The sequence below is a fragment of the Pelobates fuscus genome, chromosome 2, assembly GCF_036172605.1.
Source record: "Pelobates fuscus isolate aPelFus1 chromosome 2, aPelFus1.pri, whole genome shotgun sequence".
Taxonomy (NCBI): domain Eukaryota; kingdom Metazoa; phylum Chordata; class Amphibia; order Anura; family Pelobatidae; genus Pelobates; species Pelobates fuscus.
Window position 1 is genome coordinate 98,364,886 of NC_086318.1, and position 18,925 is coordinate 98,383,810.

Below are 18,925 nucleotides of genomic sequence, written 5' to 3' on the forward strand. Positions count from 1 at the left end.
TGAGTTTTGCGGTCTTCTTGCAGATTAGGGTTGCTCAAAAGGGTTTGTAGAGGTGGTGGAATTTGCGTATGTGAGGAGGAGAGGTTAATCTGGTGTGCATTTCACTTTTTTTATATATATATATATATATATATATATTTCACATATTTGTAACCTGTCTGTTAATACAGTTATGTCCAAAGAAACCTGTTATTTGCTGTTCCGAAGACATTAACCAATTTATGTTAATTATTCATGATCATAACTATGGTGGTTTATTTATATTTGTTTCCGCTCCAAAACTTTTGAGAGTGCTCCATCTGTTCAATAATTATTTTTTTTTTTTTTATAATTCAGGTATTTTATCATCTGAAGCAAATATTTCCTTACTTCCTTTGTAATACTGATCTCCTGCCATTACCCTTCAAAAATTAATCCAAGATGTATATTGTCTTCTGCTCAGTTAATACTTTTATATTGGTAGAATCTACCCCATTGAGGTTAGAGCTCAGTTAGCACATGGAGAAAGCCTAATAGCTACTGCTGATCACTGGATCACAAGAATTAAATATGACATTAGAAAATCTGTAGTATTTTCTAAAATTGCAGAAAGATGGTATTCTCTCAACTTTCAAATGTGTGCATTGATGTGTATATATTCCATTTGGTAGATCAATTTGATTTGCTTTTAGTGTGTATATCTGGGGAAACATTAAATAAAAAATACCTCCTATTTTTTTTATAATAACATTACATAAACATGATTACAAGATGTAAGGTATTTGTAGGCTTTAATCAAGCTTTGCCACAGACATCTCATTTTGTGTTATTTTAAAGAATGATAGAGCATCAGAGATAATGCTTATGTGTCTTTACGCATTATCAGATTCTTATGGAAGTGGTCTGCTTTCTTTAATTATGGACCATGTTTTAAAGAATGAAATCAATGCTTGTTTAAAGCTATGGTTTGGTTTAAAATTGAGGGTTCCCTAACTTCCTTATGCTATGTGGCATTTGCAATAAGTGTTTTTTTTTTCTTCTAACATTAAATCTATATATGTATATGGGATAGAAAAAAACAAAAAAAACTTGACTTTTCCAATCTGCCAAAGTACACATTCTCATATCTTCTTTAGGAATTTGTTTTCCTCTATTTACAGACCCTGTTTTTTTTTTTTTGCAATTCATAAAGTGCTGCAGCTCCCACCCTGTAATTGGATGACAATTGTGTTTGTATTGTAGCCAGGCCATGTTTCTTATTAGTTTGACTATCTGATGTTTGATGAGCTCATGGTGGCCCAGGTTCTGTGAACAATTAATCAAGGGTCATTGAGATGAACTCTATTTGAATGCATCCTAATTCAATTAGTGTTTTGATTTTACAAAAACAAAGCAAGTCATATTTTAAACAGAACCTAAATATGTCATTCCTATTTAAATGAATACAGTAATTTCATTGTAAAAGTCGCTACAAATTTACGATTTTCACTTTTTTCATAGATGTATTGCTTATGATTTATTTTAATTGAATATTTTATAGTATAAAATAGATTTTTGTATTAAAAAATATCCTTACTCCTCTTCCGCCATGTATGTCCTGGGGAGCACATACAATAGGAGTCCTATGCCATACAATTGCAAAGAAACTGCTACATATACAGTCAGGTCCATAAATATTGGGACATCGACACAATTCTAATCTTTTTGACTCTATACACCAACACAATTGAAGTGAAACAAACAAGATGTGCTTTAACTGCAGACTTTCAGCTTTAATTTGAGGGTATTTACATCCAAATCAGGTGAACGGTGTAGGAATTACAACAGTTTGTATATGTGCCTCCCACTTTTTAAGGGACCAAAAGTAATGGGATAGATTAAGTCATACATCAGTAGAGTAGAGACAAGAGCATGGTGCAAATTTGAGTGGTCATTATAATATAACATAAACCGATTATATGCACCACGAGAATAGTGAGTACGGTAACTATAGAAATGAGCAAATTGAACTTGCTCAGTAACTCAATCATGCTGGCAAGTTTAACCACCAGCCGGGATTACTGATGTTTGTTTTTGTGCAGTAAACAAACTTTTATAACATAGGTTTGCACAAAGATAACCATATAAGCACATGTGGGCATTTGAGGTATAGGTAGCATGTAGGGCCACCGGACGTCGGGGCGCACTAGCAGTGCTGCAAGAATACTCCACACCACAAATAGTGTATGTCTGTATAAGGAGTATAATGGAACATTAATAAACACACCGTTACATTTTATGTTTTAAAAATAAAAAAATAATTTGGGAATGCAGCCTTTTCTGCTATTTGAGCAGACCTCAGGATGTGGGTGCAGTCCCAGGCTCAGCCAGGGTTGATGCATGTGCAGGAAAGTTAAGGTAGCAAGCCTCAGTGAAACTGCAAATTAAGGCTCTCCTTCACCCCCTGGCCACCTCCCCTTCTGAGCAAGCAAGGGGTCTGGATGATATGTGCGGTTTTCGGCAAGTGATCCTCCGCTTTAGTGGTGGATGCTTGGTGGTAATGACTGGAGGAGCTCTCAGCCAGGGTTGGCGCACATCTTTGCGATAAGGCGCTTGCTCGACAATCTCACCCAGGAGTAGGTACACTCGGTTTCAACAGCTTGTTGCGGTCTGTGACCTTCTGCCGCTCTGCCACAGTAGTCTGAGTACGCTTCCCCCATCCTCAGCCAAAAGCCTTAAAATATTGCGTCCATGTGCTGCAAGATGAGATCAATTGATGTGCATGTAAACCCTGCTTGTCTGATGATAGGGCATTTGCCATCTTAATTATCCAGTGCGAGCTGTGCTTTGCTAAATTTCCACGTGGAGCACAGTGTAGGTAAAGTAGTTGACACTGCTGTGTCCAGTGGGGACAGGGATCTACCCCACCGGTCGGAGGGGGGGGGGGGGACGGAGGAGCAGGAGTGCCGCAAAACCGACTAGGAACAGAGGAGTGAGGAGATCGTCCACCTTCCCCCAGCTCTGTCCCCCGTAGGCTGCAGCAGAGAGACTGTCTTTGGTTGGGTATAAATGCAGTTAAAGGTACAAAGTAGTCAGCAGAGATCCCCCAACTCGGTGCCTTTGCATCCACATGGCTGCCCATTAACCCTTTAAGGACACATGACATGCGTGACATGTCATGATTCCCTTTTATTCCAGAAGTTTGGTCCTTAAGGGGTTAAAGGACCACTATAGTGCCAGGAAAACATACTAGTTTTCCTGGCAATATAGTGCCCTGAGGGTGCCCCCACCCTCAGGGACCCCCTCCCGCCGGGCTCTGGGGGGAGGAAGGGGTTAAACTTGCCTCTTTCTCCAGCGCCGGGCAGGGGACCCTCCTCCCCCTCCTCCTCCCCCTCCTGCGCATTCAGCCAGTCCATAGGAAAGCATTCGCTGTCAATGAGGCAGCCGCTAGAGGCTGGATTAACCCTATTATAAACATAGCAGTTTCTCTGAAACTATGTTTATAGAAAAAAGGATTAAACCTAGCTGGACCTGGCACCCAGATCAGTTCATTAAGCTGAAGTGGTCTGGGTGCCTATAGTGGTCCTTTAACCAAGGGATATTACATCAGAATCAGTTAAACTCTTAGGAGCTCAGACATGACAAGTGTGGAGAATGGAAAGTGGAATGGATGACATCAGGGCTGGAGGAGTGAGCTAATTGGGTTGTGTGGGATTTTCCCTGATCATTTTTAGCTAGACAGAGTTGAGTACATCTAGGTTTGCCAATGTGAAGATCAGGCATTATTTTCACCTGAAATGACCTCTATTAAAAAATTAGTTTTAAAAGGCTTCCAGGGATTTTTGAAAGGCGTACTTATTGAGGAGTGCTATTTGCCAGAATGGGAGCTCGGAGAAGAGCTATCCAGGGATTCCACATGTGTGGGGGTTACCCTTGTTTGTAATTTTTTTTTATTTATGAGGTTTTCCATGTGTTTGCCTAATTTAATTAAGAAGTGTGTGTTTGTTTTGCAATTGTCTTCCTGCCTGGGCCTGCTTACTTTGTTTTTGCTGGGGGTATGTGTATATAAGCATGTGCTTTGTTCACAAAAAGTGTTCACGATTTTCACCCTTTGTCAATTCTTGACTGTAGGAGGCCAAAATAATTGAGTAATACAAATTTGGCATGTTACCATTTCTATTGCTGGGCATCTAGAAATCCCCTACACTGTATTTACTTCTAGCTTTTGGAAAATTGACTGAAAAAAAATAAAGGTATCTCTGACTCCAATGTAGTGCAGATGAGTCAAACCACCTTTTTAATGTCCTCCACAAAACATGCATGTGACATATATAGTGATGTCCCGAACGGTTCGCTGGCGAATAGTTCCTGGCGAACATAGCATGTTCGCGTTCACCACGGATGGCGAACATATGCGATGTTTGGTCTGCCCCCTATTCATCATCATTGAGTAAACTTTGACCCTGTACCTCACAGTCAGCAGACACATTCCAGCCAATCAGCAGCAGACCCTCCCTCCCACCTCCTAGACAGCATACAATTTAGATTAATTCTAAAGCTGCATTCATTTTTTTGTTTTTTGTGTTTATTATACATTATCCTCCCCATAGCCAGTAACCTGTGTTTATTATACATTATCCCCCCTAGTCATTTATCGTTGGACCTAGGCAGCATGATGTCTTAGGCCGGCCCAGAGAGTGAGTGAATAATATAATATATATGTTCAGAAACATATTAGTAATATATGTAAATCGGGTTCATGCAAAGAGGGTGAAAAGATATTAAAGAAAAACACTTATTGCATCAAATTTACAAAGCCAAACTTTTAAAAGCTTTCCTCATTTCTTTCTCGGGATGAGGAATATATCAGTTGTAGACTGAGGATTTCCATCTGCCCAATCTTTTAATAATATGCACTGGAGTGTCAGTGTTGAAGGAGACCGAAGATGCCCCTATTCTAAATGAAAGACCCGAGACATGGATACAACCCAATCTTAGGAGTAGTGTTCTGATGTAGAAGATGAATTTAGCCGTAGTCAGAGGGATTCAGTGAGAGTAGTGGTGAAATGTGTGTGGCATGACTGAGTGTGGGTAAGTAAGAGTCAAGTATTTTAACTGGGCACTAGTTCTAAGTGGGATAAAGTGGTATAGCGGATGGATGAGTAGTTTGGTTCATTTTAGATGTTTGTAGAGAAAGTATATAGTGATCATGATTTTTAGCGATATCCAATATTTTTAAGGTGGTCCCAGTGCCACCACTCATATTTGGTGTCACAATAGCTTGCATTTAAAAAAAAAAAAAAAAAAAAAAACTTTTTGGACTGTAATATAATAGCAGTCCGTTTCCTTCACACATGTGTGTTTCAGGGCCTGTCAGGGCACAGTGTCACACCAGTGTAACAGTAGTGTACATTAAAAAAAAAAAATGCAGGGGGCTTGTTGTCACCTTTCGGGGACCCTTGGTGTTGTACGTGGCTGGGTGGAGGAAGAGACCTTCAATGACCTCAGTGAGGACAAGGAACGGGACATGGCTAGCTTGGTATCCAACCTTGTGCAAATGGGGAGTTTGCGGTTGTGCAAATGGACTGTTTGCGGTTGTTTGCGGTGCGTTAAACGGGGAGTTTGGTCTGTCAAGCGGGCGTAAACCTTACACTACCTGATCGATACAACATCATACCTGATGTTTTAAAGCACATTATTCCAAACAATTTAGGAATGTTAGGTGATTTATGCCCTTTATGGATTAAAACCAGACTCTGCATCAACTATGTAATTTTCCATGGGAGTTTTGCCATGGATCCCCCTCCGGCATGCCACAGTCCAGGTGTTAGTCCCCTTGAAACAACTTTTCCATCACTATTGTGGCCAGAAAGAGTCCCTGTGGGTTTTAAAATTTGCCTGCCTATTGAAGTCTATGGCGGTTCGCCCGTTCGCGAACATTTGCGGAAGTTCGCGTTCGCCATTCGCGAACGGAAAATGTTATGTTTGCGACATCACTAGACATATATATAACCTATACACTAAAACTGGCATCTCCACAAATCTATCCTAACATTTGTATACTGAAGGCTTCTTGCACAAGCAGCATAGCGTACCAGACTCAATGGAGTGACCTTGCAATGCACTATTTTCCTCCCACAACATAATTATCTCAATTTGCCCTCCAACATTCTTGAATATTGGTCTAAATCCTAAATGCAAAGACCTCGTTTTTACATGGATATTTTCCTTGATTCAAATTTACTAATTTTTATTTATTTTCTTTAGTTTTTCAAATGCTTTGGCTACAGAAATTCCCATAGATGTTAATTGTGACCAATATAGATACATCCTATATGTTGATTTGATTTTGATCATTTGAAAAGCTAATCCAAAATAATCAAACTGAATTACTTGTTGGCCGTGATGTCACACTAAGCAGGGTCTCTCAGAATTTTATTAATTACTGGGGATACAAATCTGTATTGTACCAAAATCATCTAAAATGTCAGAGAAGCTTGTACTTCTTAAACCTGGTCATTTCCTCTGTTTAATATAAAATACTTTCTTGAAACATAAGTTCTCCTTTTAAATTATTATTAATTTATAAATGGGTCATGTAATTTCTACAGTACAGTAAAAAAGTTCACATCTGTTCTATTTTGGTGGCTTCTACATTTTAACTTAATGTAATTCATGTAAAGTTTAATTTGTAGCCCAGACCACCTTTTTGAAGTAGAGCGTTTTTACTGGTTATTAAGATTCTTTAAAAATGCCTAAATTTCATCTTAATTGTGCAATGAGTGGGCTGATTGAAAATGCAAAGATCTTCCCAGAAGAGTGGGTGATGACATCCAACAGCTGGACACCTGAACTCTCCAATTCCACCTTGTTAGTCATAGACTATGGGACGTATATATTATCCTGTAACTTGGCAACTCCATTGTAGTTTATTAAGCAATGCACCCCTCTATCATTCTCAATAACCCAAGTTGAGAAACAAAAACAAACTTTTCTGTAAACCCACTGTGATAATAAACCCTGTGTTATTGCAGACATGATTTATGTTGTAACCTGATGCAATATTCTAACGGAGAAAGAAAATAAAAGTTGAGTTCACTCTTGTGCTCAAAACAGTGTTTAGAGTCTGTTCTTTCGTGCTCTGGAACACCCATCAAAAGTGCAATGGAAATTTCATTCATAAACCTTTAGCAGATTTGTCATGCAAATGATATGGATTGTCCACAAAAAGCACACTTTCTTATCTTGGTAGAAAAAAGCAGGCAAAATCTGACCGTCTCATACTCGAGGTTGTTGGAAAAGACAAGGTTTGCTCGTCAGATTACCAAATAACTTATAATTTTGCCCAGCAATTGTGCTTTGGCATGACCTGAATAGCCACAAGATTGTTTTCACTTTCCTACGCAATGCATACATGCTCTTGATTTCCTCATTTGCCAGAGGACCCTCTGTGTCCAGTAAGTGTCCTCTTGTAACCACATCTTGCATTGTATAGCAACCATTCTCCATTGCTTTTGTGAGAAAACAATCATGCAATTTTGATGCAAAAGTACCAAACACCACCATGGCGTTTGCATGGAAAAAATTGCACACTTTTGACAAACCATTTGCGGCTCCAGCAATAAACACTAAATGAGAAGTTGAGGACTTTACATTCTATATAGATTTGGTAGTAAAGTCTGCATACAGCAGACTATGAAAATGACATTTTTTTTTTTACTACCAATTACATCCTTGATTTTAAAATATATATATATATATATATATATATATATATATATATATATATATCTTTCAAGTAATATTGTTGGATTAACTTTTAGAATTATTTTGATACTTTAAGAAATATTGAGGTAGGCGTGTATATATTTATATTTATTTAAAAGTTAACATTTATATACTCTGTATATACTCTTCCACATTACCAATATCCATTCTATCCAAACTGAATGAATGTTTGAATATTTGACTACAACAAAGATATCTAGTGCTAAATGACTTTACTTTTTGGGAACAAAAGACCTTATGGGCCCTGTAATAAAGAGCTGGTGACTATAGAACATGCTCTTATGTTTCAGTATGTTTTTTTATCCTTTTGAAATAAATACATCTTTCAGGCTACGTTTTGTAAACTTAGATGGGAGTAGATGTTTTAATGAAGTCCTTTTAATGAAGCCAATATTGTACACACCACATACTGATCAAAATTTCAACAATCAGACTTTGTAATATGATTTATGAATTCACTTTTATAATGTATAAACCTATTTTAACTTCTGCATGACAAATGCAAATGGCTTCTGAGGATCTGTAGTTGTATCTAAACTACTGCGATCAAGAGCTTCTCCAGAAGGGATATAAGATAGAAACACAAACGTAAATGCAAAGATTATAAAATAACTGAGCATGTGGGATTTCTCAAGATGATTCTCACCTTAAGGGCAGCTTTAGACTACCACAGTTCTTTTTATCCTTTATGGCACTTTTTGTATATACAGACGTTTTATCATTTGAAAGCGTACACATTTTCGACATTTAAACTCACTTTACATATAAGTTCGTGTTGGTGTGTATATATTTATAAAAAAAATTTATTTATAGACCTATGTTGGCTAGCCTAATTTAAATAATAATAATGACATTAGCATGTCAACTGAAGTCAAAGTTTGTGTGTCATTTTGTAGGCAGGTCTGTACTCTGGTTTTGTCTAAACCATATATTGGTGGCTTCTACATGGAGGTGACTGAGCTTTATATGCGTCATACTGTTCCCTTTCAAAAACACAATGTACCCTTATTATAGTTTCAAAGGAACACCGCTTGGTCCATCTGTTTTTATCCCATGGAAAGTTCTCTCTTGAAAACATGTTCTTTTCACTTCCACCTCCTCTATGATTATTTAACTACATGTTTGTGTCTGGCTAGACTGGCTGCAACTCATAAAAAGGATTATTCAAGGTTCTATCATGGTATCATTTAGAGTCCAGTATTTTATCTATTTTTTTTTAATTTTTTTTATTGCATTTTAAATGCCTCTATCTAGATAAGACATAAAGCACAGTTTGTTGTAATTATTGTTCCTGAATAAACTTTGTCACCAGAATGCCTTTTAAAACGGTTTCAGTAGTCCGAGGCCTATATACCAAATATTTCCCTCCTGTTATCTTCCAAATGAGGGCAGGTCTGGTGAACGGAGACAAGAATAAGCATTACAAGCTGAACATAAAACAATATATCTTACAGAACTTTGAACAGTGAAGTAAGTAAAGTAAATTTGTTTGTATCTGTTATAAACTTCTTTGAAGAAGTTGGGTTTTGACAAGTTTAATGGTTGACTGGGTGAAAAGAATCCTTTATAACATTAAATCTAGAAAACAAGATGGCCTCTCATGTACATAATAGAAGTATTAACATAAACATTTTAAAGTTGATAAATAATATCCGTTGTGCATTTCAGGTCTATCTTTATTCCTGTGTTATTTCTGCTTGACCACTTTGAATTACTGTTCAGTTTTGGAGAGAGAATTATTTTAAAAATATATATATATTTTTTTTAATTCTTTTATTTTTGCAGTGCGTATATTGGTCACATGCATACATATGGTACCCCAACGGCATTCCATATGCAGGTTTCAAGACATTAGTTACAGTGGGGGGTAGATATACAATGCACTTTTTTTTTTTGTACATATCACGTTAAGATAGCAAACTAATAGGTGTCGCTTTGTGGCACAACATGCAAGGTTAGAATTGCGAGTAGATATATACTAAACAGGCTTAACAGTATAAGTCTAGAGTATCTGTTGGAACTAATGGCAAAGCTAGTGTGGAAACAAATAGTAGGGTGGACTATCTGGACTGCCCCGGCAGGTGTTCTAAATGTGATTTTGCATATAAGCAACCAGTGCACAATTTAGCTTATAACAATAAAGGAAATAGTGAGAAGATAAGGCATGTTAGAAGAGACCTGTTCAGCTTACGGTCTAAAATGCCGATATAAGTCAATGTCCCGTATTCATGATGCACGCTGTAGGAATAAATGCCTAACTGAGAGAATCAAAAACTTAAACTTAGTGTATAGGGCATATAAGCCATTGGGTTTCTGCTTGTCCATGTGTTAGTAATGTTACTGTTCAATGTGGGTCTTGTACCGCTGGTATCCGTAAGTCAGTGGCTTGGTGTGGTAGGTAGTCGGTGATGGTCACCAAGTTCACAGCCTAGTGCTGCTGGAGACCAGACCTGCAGTGTGAGTCCATTATCAGCCGATGCCGGCGCTTGGGGGCTCTTTGTGGCTGTTGTGAGGTGGTGAAAAGGCAATCTGGCAGCGGATCTCACATGGGATGCTTCATCGCTCTGGACCTTGTGCCCTACTGGCCACTCTTGCTGTAGGGGTGGGTACATAGGTGGCTGTTTGACGGGGGCGAGGTGCGTCCTTTCTCTAGCCCCAGGCCAGGATGAAGGCCAACATCCTTACTCCATGGACCCAGGCTCTTCTTTGGGCTGGGTCCATCCCATGGTGGGAGTAACGGGGGGAGATGATGGTCTGCTGCCTTCTGTGGTCTCCGTCCATGTGGGTGATGCCTCCGGGTTGGGCCCTTGGTGGCCCTCGGCCCAGGTGGGCCAGCAATGTGAGATGCAGGCTTGTCTGGGTGCATTAGGCCTGAGGGAGTCCTCCTCACCCTCTGGTTCTTGCCACCCTGTCCTCCATCTTGAGGATCAGGCGCCATAGAGAATATGTGGGTCTCTAGTTTGACCCATAGCTGGTGGAAGTGCTCGCTTAGTGTCTGCATCAGGCGGTCCACAGAGCACAGGGCAGGTTCACGCTGTTCGGTTGCCGACTCTGCTGGCCATGTGGTAGTCGCCATTTTGGGTCGGGTCTCGCACGTGGTGTCTACCATGTTTTTCTCAGGGTGATTCAACTGTGTTTTTGTTTAAGGTGAAATAAACATTTGGTATGGAATTTCAAATAAGCACTTGTAAAGCTGTAGTTCCTCTGTAAAGAGTAACATCCATGTGAAAGTCACACCTATAGGGTTATATGCTTTAAATAACCAGCTTATGTTTATAAATATACATATCATGCACGGCTTGTGGTTTTATTTATTTTTTTTATCCTATTTTGTTTCAAAATACAGTTTTTGTCTTTAATAATGTTCAATAAAAATAATTTGAAGAGACTGTTGATAAACGTTCCGTAGAGCACAAAGTTTTTCCATTACTGATGTTGCTTTTTAAATGCATTTTTTTCCTCCTTTATTGCCATATTTGTCCCTAAAATTTTTATTTTGTATTTAATACAGATAAACTACTGATATTAACTGTAGCAACACAAGAAACAGATGGATTTCACAGATTCATGCAGTCCGCAAAGTATTTCAACTACACAGTTAAGGTATGCTTCCAGAACATATACTTTTTGTAGTGGGTAGTGCTGACCATATGCGTATTACATTAAGAATTTTTTTTTTTATTACTGCAAAGGTAGACATTACTAAGTGCGGTGTCTTCATGACTCAGTTGTTCCTTACTTTGGTCTAATCTAAAAAAAAAATATAAAATGGAAAACCTGTCATTTTATTTTATGTTTGCTATATACAGCATATTGGTTTCCATAGACGTGGGAATAAAGTACTCTAAGAAGCTGTGTAAAGCAACATATTAACTGCATATCGTAAGGCAAAGTGCATTGTATGAAGCCTCTGAAATGAACCACTGCAAAGACATCGGTTTTGCTGTGTGAGTGTTAACAAAATGGTTTAAAGCAATACACAAACCCTTTACATGGAGATCTAGTCGTACACCCGACAACCTTTTATTACTTTATAAATTATAATTGGTGGAGAGCAGTTAGTGGACATATACTATGTATAATGCTGTAACATCTCCACTGAGCTGCTGATTTTATATTTGATTTAAATTTTACATTCTTCATAACTAAAATGCTCCATTCCTTTTATTCCTTTTGTAGCCCGTCTCGGCACTTTCTAGTGCCATACAATCCTCATTTAGAACAGGTGCCCAAAATTGCACAGCATGTTTAAGGTGTGGTCTTACCACTGACTTGTAAAGAAGCAAAGTTATATTTCCATCCTTAGAATGCCCCCCCATTTAAACATGACTACCTTACTGGTCTTGGCAACTGCCGACTGACATTGCACATTGTTGCCTAATTTGTTTTCTATAACCATTCCTAAATCCTTCTCATGTGTTATCCCTAATTCGCTACAATTTAGAGTGTAAGATGCTTGTGCATTCTTTACCCTGAAGTGCATAACTTTGCATCAATCGATGTTACATTTATCTATGTCAATGCCCCGTCTCCCAATATATCTAAATCCCTGAATTCCTGAAAATTATCCCTTAATAACCCTTATGATAATTGGAGTAACCCTTTAATGATGTTGGTGGAACTGGCTTGTATGAAAGAGTTCACACTTTTAAGGCCTCATCTAAGGATAGAATCATTATAAATGGGTCAGGCTACTTGTATTGTAAAAGGTATGCTATACCCTTTTCAATATTTCCATATAAACAATTTAATGCCACAAAAAATTAAATCAAATTTACTCCTCTACTATCCCTTGCTTAATGATACTCTTATGAAAGCCTTATACCTTTTTTAAATATCCTATCTTGTGGTTCCTCCTCCAATATTCTGCTATCTGTTCTTGGAACTGTGTAGGTCTGAATCTGTATAGAAGATTTATTAAATGTGGTGTGTGTTTTTTTTTTTTTTCCCAATATCTAATTCTGAATTGTAATTTGCCCTCCTCCACTCTGCCATGCTTTGCAGTCACTCTTGAAGCTAGTGACATATTGCTTAGTTTGTACATTACACAAAATCTTTTTAAAATCTGTATAATCAACCTTCCTGCACCACTCTTTTCTCTGGTGGCTATATAAACAGATTACATTCACTAATGAGTCTTGGCGCTATATTATGTCAATTTAATTGCAATTTTTCTGACCCAGTGGTACCAAATCCTTCCTAGATTAGGGTTATATACTTAAAAAGTTAGTATGTTGAAGTTTTTAAATGTCCTAAAAATCTAATTCCCTTTGTTAAGGGAATAATTATACATCTGAAATTTGAACTTTCAGATTTCGAAACTGGCTGCTTTAGACTGAGGTTTTCCTATTCTAGGCGGCGGACTGGAAATTAGAGGATTAGTCATACAGTGACCCAGAGCAGAGTATTACTAGATTTGCAATTGTAGTTTTAAGAACATCTTAGGCATCTAACTTGCCAGGGATCTCTGCCACTTCTCTGCTCACAATCTTTAAATGTAATGCTATGAGTTGTTGTTTTTTTCCTGCAAAGAACACTCCTTTAATTGGTGACTTCAATAATGAATGGGAATGTTTTATGAGCATATTTGGTCCTTGAATTAAAGGGACACTAAAGGCACTCATCCCACTTCAATGTAGTGGTCTGGATGCAGTGCCTTTGCCATTCTAACCTTGCAGTGTAAAACATTGCTGTTTTTGTCAGATAGTCAATGTTTAACACCCCTCTAGAGGCTGTTACTGACTGCCACTAGTCTCTTTCTCTATGAGAATAGTCAGACCTTGTTCTCAATCAAATGCAGCTCATAGAGAGCATTTGTATTGGTGCAGCATGGTGTTTTGCCCCCACTTACCTCCTAATATTTCCTTATGGGGTAGCCTGTTATTGGTTCATCAGTCAGCAGGGAGGCAAAGTAAGTGTGGAGATGGGCAGAAAGGTGACACGGGGGGGGGGGGGAGAGAGAGAGAGAAACACGAAAAAAACAAAACTTACACCTGACGAGTGCTCACATTTTGAAACTATATGAAATTGAGACCGGCAGTAATAAGATCCGAAGGTATTGCTCAGACTGTCACAACGACACTAAAAAAAAAAAAAATGGGTATTGCGAAAGTATTCTTAAGTATGGGTTAGCACTATAGTAAATTACAGAAGTATTTATTTGCATTACCCAACTTGAAAATGGTTGGTTGTGTATGAAAATGATGATGGACAATAATGATCTTCATATAATTTTATAAAATGCTTAATTTAATACGGTGGTTGCTGAGGTCGCAAGTATGACCAGGCACTTGTATTCCACCTGTAACACAGAGGGCACAAGAGGTGGCCAACTGGCTACTTTAGGGCCTCCCGAGGCAGGCACTTATTCACCAAGTCAGAGTAGGCATCTGCTTACCCTTGCAGCAGGTGCCTACTCAGCCAAAATATACCGGGAGAAGAGAGGAGGCAGGCATCGAGGGAGATCTGATACTCTTGCTCTTTCTCACTGTTGCCTTGCACTTGCTGTGGCGGAACCAACCTCGCCACTGGAGGAGCCTGGTCACCCGCCTCCTGCCGCTGGTCTATGGCCCCATGTTAAAAAACTTTTATTTTCCCCGTAGAAAGGCTTATTCATGCCTCTTTGTCTGGGCGTTCGGTAGATTGAATCTACCGAACAAACTATCGAACAATCGACCACCTGGGAAATGGAGTGTGCCGTCAATTAACCGCAGCTTAATCGACGACCGCTGGGTGACCTTTGTTTGTTTGTTTGCCGAACACGTGGCAGTTGCCATTTTAAAATTCTGAATGGTCAGCGGTGTTCAGCTCCAAATCTATGGAACTCAAAACAGACACTTATTTGCACGAACACCGGTTCATTCGGGACTTTCATTATGTGAACAATGTTACCCCAGATAGTTATGCCATGGAGCCTATTCGTATACCGAAAGACTTTGGCTCCATGGCGATTGAACTATGTGTGTGTGATCTGAGCGCCATTCGGTAATAATGTGTGCTCAGATCTAAGCCATCTGGGGATATGTTGAATGTATATGTTTTGTGTAATATTTGCAACTTTGTATGTTTTTCTTTTTGGTAATGTGCTTAATGGAGTTTGCCTCTGTTCTTGGAGATAATTGGATTACTTCCCAATTATCTCCAGGACAGAGAGGAGGGAATGCAAAGCATTGTGGGATTTGTTTAAATGTGTAAGCTTGTGATTGTTCCTTTTACCCTTTGTGTCCCAGTTTCCCATCTGGTCCCCTAGGGGAGTGTCCACCAGGTGGGAGACCTGCATAAAAGCCGGGCAGGTAGCCCCAGTAAACCAGTTCTGCTTGATCCTCAAACGTGTCGTCTCGTTCTTGGGGGGAATTGGATTGGATGCTGTTACAGTGCGAGGAGTGTAAACTGTTCGTATGTTTTTTCCTGTTCGGCTGTTTAACAGCATTCGTGTGTTTCCTGTTCGGGAGTTGGAGGATTCGCATGGTTTCAGTTCGGGAGTTGGAGAATTTGTGTGATTGCAGTAGCTGCCTGTGCATCTGAAAGGGGAATATCGCCTAAACAGTTTTTAACATCTAGTGTGCAAAACGGTCCGTTACACTTGCCCTGCGGTGATACCAGGAGCCAGAAGGTCACTCAAGCTCTGGCATCACTAAACAGCCAGCGATTGAGTAGTGAGGAGGAGCAAGAAGATTACTGGAGCCACTGGATCCCAGTTAAGGGACCCACACTCGCTCTCCCAAAAGCACAGAGGCTGGATGGGCATAAAAAAAACCCCACTAATTAAATTGACAGTAAATATAATGTTTGAATATGTAAATGTGCGTGTCCTACGGTGCCAAATTAATGAGTGTCTGTAAGTAAAAGTGTGTTTGTCATTAGTGTGTGCCAATGACTGCATGTCTTATTCTTGCACCAGAACCCTGTCATTCCTAGTAACGCCCCTGGTTAATAGTATATTCTGTTAATATAAAGAAGGATAAATTGAAGCCACATGCAATAATGGTAAAATATTACTGATGCAGGATCTAGTTTAATTTAATTTAAAACCATTTTACTTTTATTGCATATTGAGTAAGTGGACTAAGATGACCTTTTCAGAAGTCCCAAATGCATTATAAAACAAATATAATCCAGAGTATATAATTATGTAGTTTTTTGGGGATGTGAGCATATAAGTACTGTGGAAAATTACATGTAATACAAAAACTACTCGTGGTTTTCTTACTTCTGCTCAAAGAGCTTTTTTTTTTTTTTATGTCAAATGGAAAAATTGAACATAAACTAATCAGTCAGAACATTAAAACCACTAACTGGTGAAATGAAGAACATTGATTATATTGTCATAATTACACTTGTCAAGGGGTGGAATCGATTGGGCAGCCAGTGAACTAAGTTCTTGCATTTCATGCATTGGAAGCAGGAAGAATGGGTAAGCGAAGAGAGCTTGAGTAACCAAATAGTGATGGCTAGATGACTGGGTCAGAGCATCTCCAAATAAACAAGTCTTGTAGGTTGTTATGCAGCATTTTTCACTGAATAGTGGTGCAAGGAAGGGCAACCAGTGTACTGGCATCAGGATCTTGGGTGCCCAGGGCTCACAGATGCCTGTGGCTAGCCTGTCTGGTCCAATTACACAAAAGCTATTGTAGCTCAAATGGCTGAATAACCTAATTCTGGCCAGGATAGAAAGATGTCCTCACACACTGTGCATTATAGTTTGCTGCGTAGCTGCAGACCAGTCAGAGTGCCCATGATGGCACTGGACCACTGCCAAAAGCATATTTAGTGGGGATATAAGTGTCAGAACTGGACCATAAAGCAAAAGAAGGTTGTTCTGCTGGAAAAACTTGGGTCTTGGCATTCATGTGGATGTTACATTGACAAGTGCCACCAACTGAGAGCTTGTTGCAGACCACGTACACCCAAGTGTTTTGTGTTAGTGTGTGTGTGTCTGCTAGTGAGTGTGTTACTGAGTCTGTTTGTCAGTCTGTTAGTGAGTCTGTTTGTCAGTGAGAGTGTGTGTGTCTGTCAGTAAATGTCTGTCAGCTAGTGTGTATGCGTCTGTTCGTGAGAGTGTGTGTCTTCAGCACTTACCTTTCTCAAGCGCCGGACTCCCTTGGCGCTGAGGATCCCTCCGCCTCTCAGCTCCAAAGACGCACCATTCAAACCGCCCATAGGAAAGCATTACTCAATGCTTTTGCTATGGACATTCAGCGTCTTCTCACTGTGATTATCACAGTGAGAATCGCGGAAGCTCCTCTAACGGCTGTCAATGAGACAGCAACTAGAGGCTGGATTAACCCTCAGTGAAACATAGCAGTTTCTCTGAAACTGTTTTTAACTGCAGGGTTAAAACTAGAGGGACCTGGCACCCAGACCACTTAATTGAGCTGATGTGATCTGGGTATCTGTAGTGGTTCTTTAAGTGTGTGTGCATCTACATGCACTGGCGTACATACCGCGGTCGCAGCCCTACAACCCCTGCGACCAGGTGCCCGCCGCCATGTGTTGCGGCCCCGGCCCGCGCAGAGTAAGTGCGCGGGGGGGGGGGGGGGGGGGGAGGGGGGTGCCCACGGATCAATTTTCTCACCAGGGCCCCATGTGAAATGTATACGCCACTGCTTGATGCATCAAATCAATTTTGATAGCCCAATGGGGACCTACATGATATTAGGCAGGTGGTTTTAATGTTGTGGGTGATTAGTGTATCTTGTAAAACACTGTATGGGTTTAGGGAGGTCAGCAATGAAAAGCCATTAATGAAACTGCCCTGCCCCAGCCTCTGTTAATTTACTAATTTAGCTTTCACCCCCTCCCCCCTATAATTTAACAAGGGGGCAATGGGAGTGACTTTGCATGAACATAGTAGGTAATCATTGTATAAAAAAGCTATATTTTTTTTTTTTACAGTCCCAACAATACTATCACAAGTAAGAAACTGTCGCATTGCACATTTATAATATCTATACATAGATCTAGTGTGTGGGAGTTGCTGGGCGCTTCAGCAGTAGGTACACCGGCTGCAAATTCCCATTGGAGAATGACTCACATGAGGTGTGCCCATCCTGCTGTCATGTCACACTCACACTCTCACTCACTCTCTCTCTTGTGGTCAAACGTTACTTTAGCTATAAGCCCACTCCTTAAAACATAATTTTGTCATGGTGTTGGAGTGTTCCTTTAACATAAAGATTAACAATTTCACTTTATTTCCGTCCAAAGTTTTTGTAATTGTATGTAAATCAGCTTATCAATTACAAAACTGCTTAGACTTGTGACCAAACTACATCCCTAAAGAAATTATTGAGCGAATGACTACTTCCCAGAAATCCAGGTTTCTTCAGAAATGTACATTTGTAATCTGTTTTTTATATTAGCTTGGCAAGCAATTGAGAAATGAACAAACACTTAATATTACTGTGTTAACATTTTTCCATAGGTTCTTGGCAAAGGAATGCAATGGAAAGGTGGAGATGTAGCAAATTCTATTGGTGGAGGTCAGAAGGTCCGTCTACTGAAAGAGGCATTGGAAGGTTTTGCTGATCAAAAGGATCTTGTTGTCCTTTTTACAGATAGGTAATGTATTTTTTTTTATTTATTTTTTTATCCAAGACAAAAGTAATGGAATTGTGTGTGGCTGAACAAGCTGTAATGTCATTGAATACACACAAGAACTTGTTGCCATAAGCATTTTACACCGTAAACTATGAATCTTAAAACCTATAATTTGTGCTTTTACTTTAAATTTTGAGCAAACATTGTCAATTCTTGTGAAATTATTTTTTTTTTTTAATTCTTCTTTCAGTGCAGAGTTAAACATGAGGGTTTGGAAAGATAGTACAGCAAAATGAGTATATGTCTAGTAAGAGTAACATTGCATGTCTCAGAAATGGCATTTATTTTTTTTATTTTTTTAATGGTAATACAAGCATGGTATACAGAAAGAGAAAGTTAGTGGTAAGTTGGGTCTTGTAATATTGGAATAGTGCCGCTAAAAAAAAAACGTGAAATCGACCACTTAATTTCACAAGAAACCTATAGAACAAAGCCAGAAAATGGAGGTTAGCGCTCCGTGAACTAAGAATAAAGTGCAGTAATAAGATATAGTACATACACTTAAAATCAACTTTTTCCATAGAGAATTTTCTGAAAAATAAAAAGGCTCATATCGGGCAATATAGCCTGGATAAATGTC

The 18,925-nt window shown here is 39.1% G+C and overlaps 1 protein-coding gene across 2 annotated transcripts in view; it reads left to right on the top strand.

Moving 5' to 3' along the window:
• The window catches only part of PLOD2 (procollagen-lysine,2-oxoglutarate 5-dioxygenase 2), a 117,110-nt gene that overhangs the window by 13,763 nt on the left and 84,422 nt on the right, over nucleotides 1–18,925 (top strand). For both annotated transcript variants that reach the window (XM_063442489.1, XM_063442490.1), the window contains exons 2-3: nucleotides 11,258–11,349; nucleotides 18,170–18,306. In XM_063442489.1, the coding sequence (XP_063298559.1) occupies nucleotides 11,258–11,349; nucleotides 18,170–18,306 (229 nt within the window). The remainder of the gene's footprint in view (nucleotides 1–11,257; nucleotides 11,350–18,169; nucleotides 18,307–18,925) is intronic.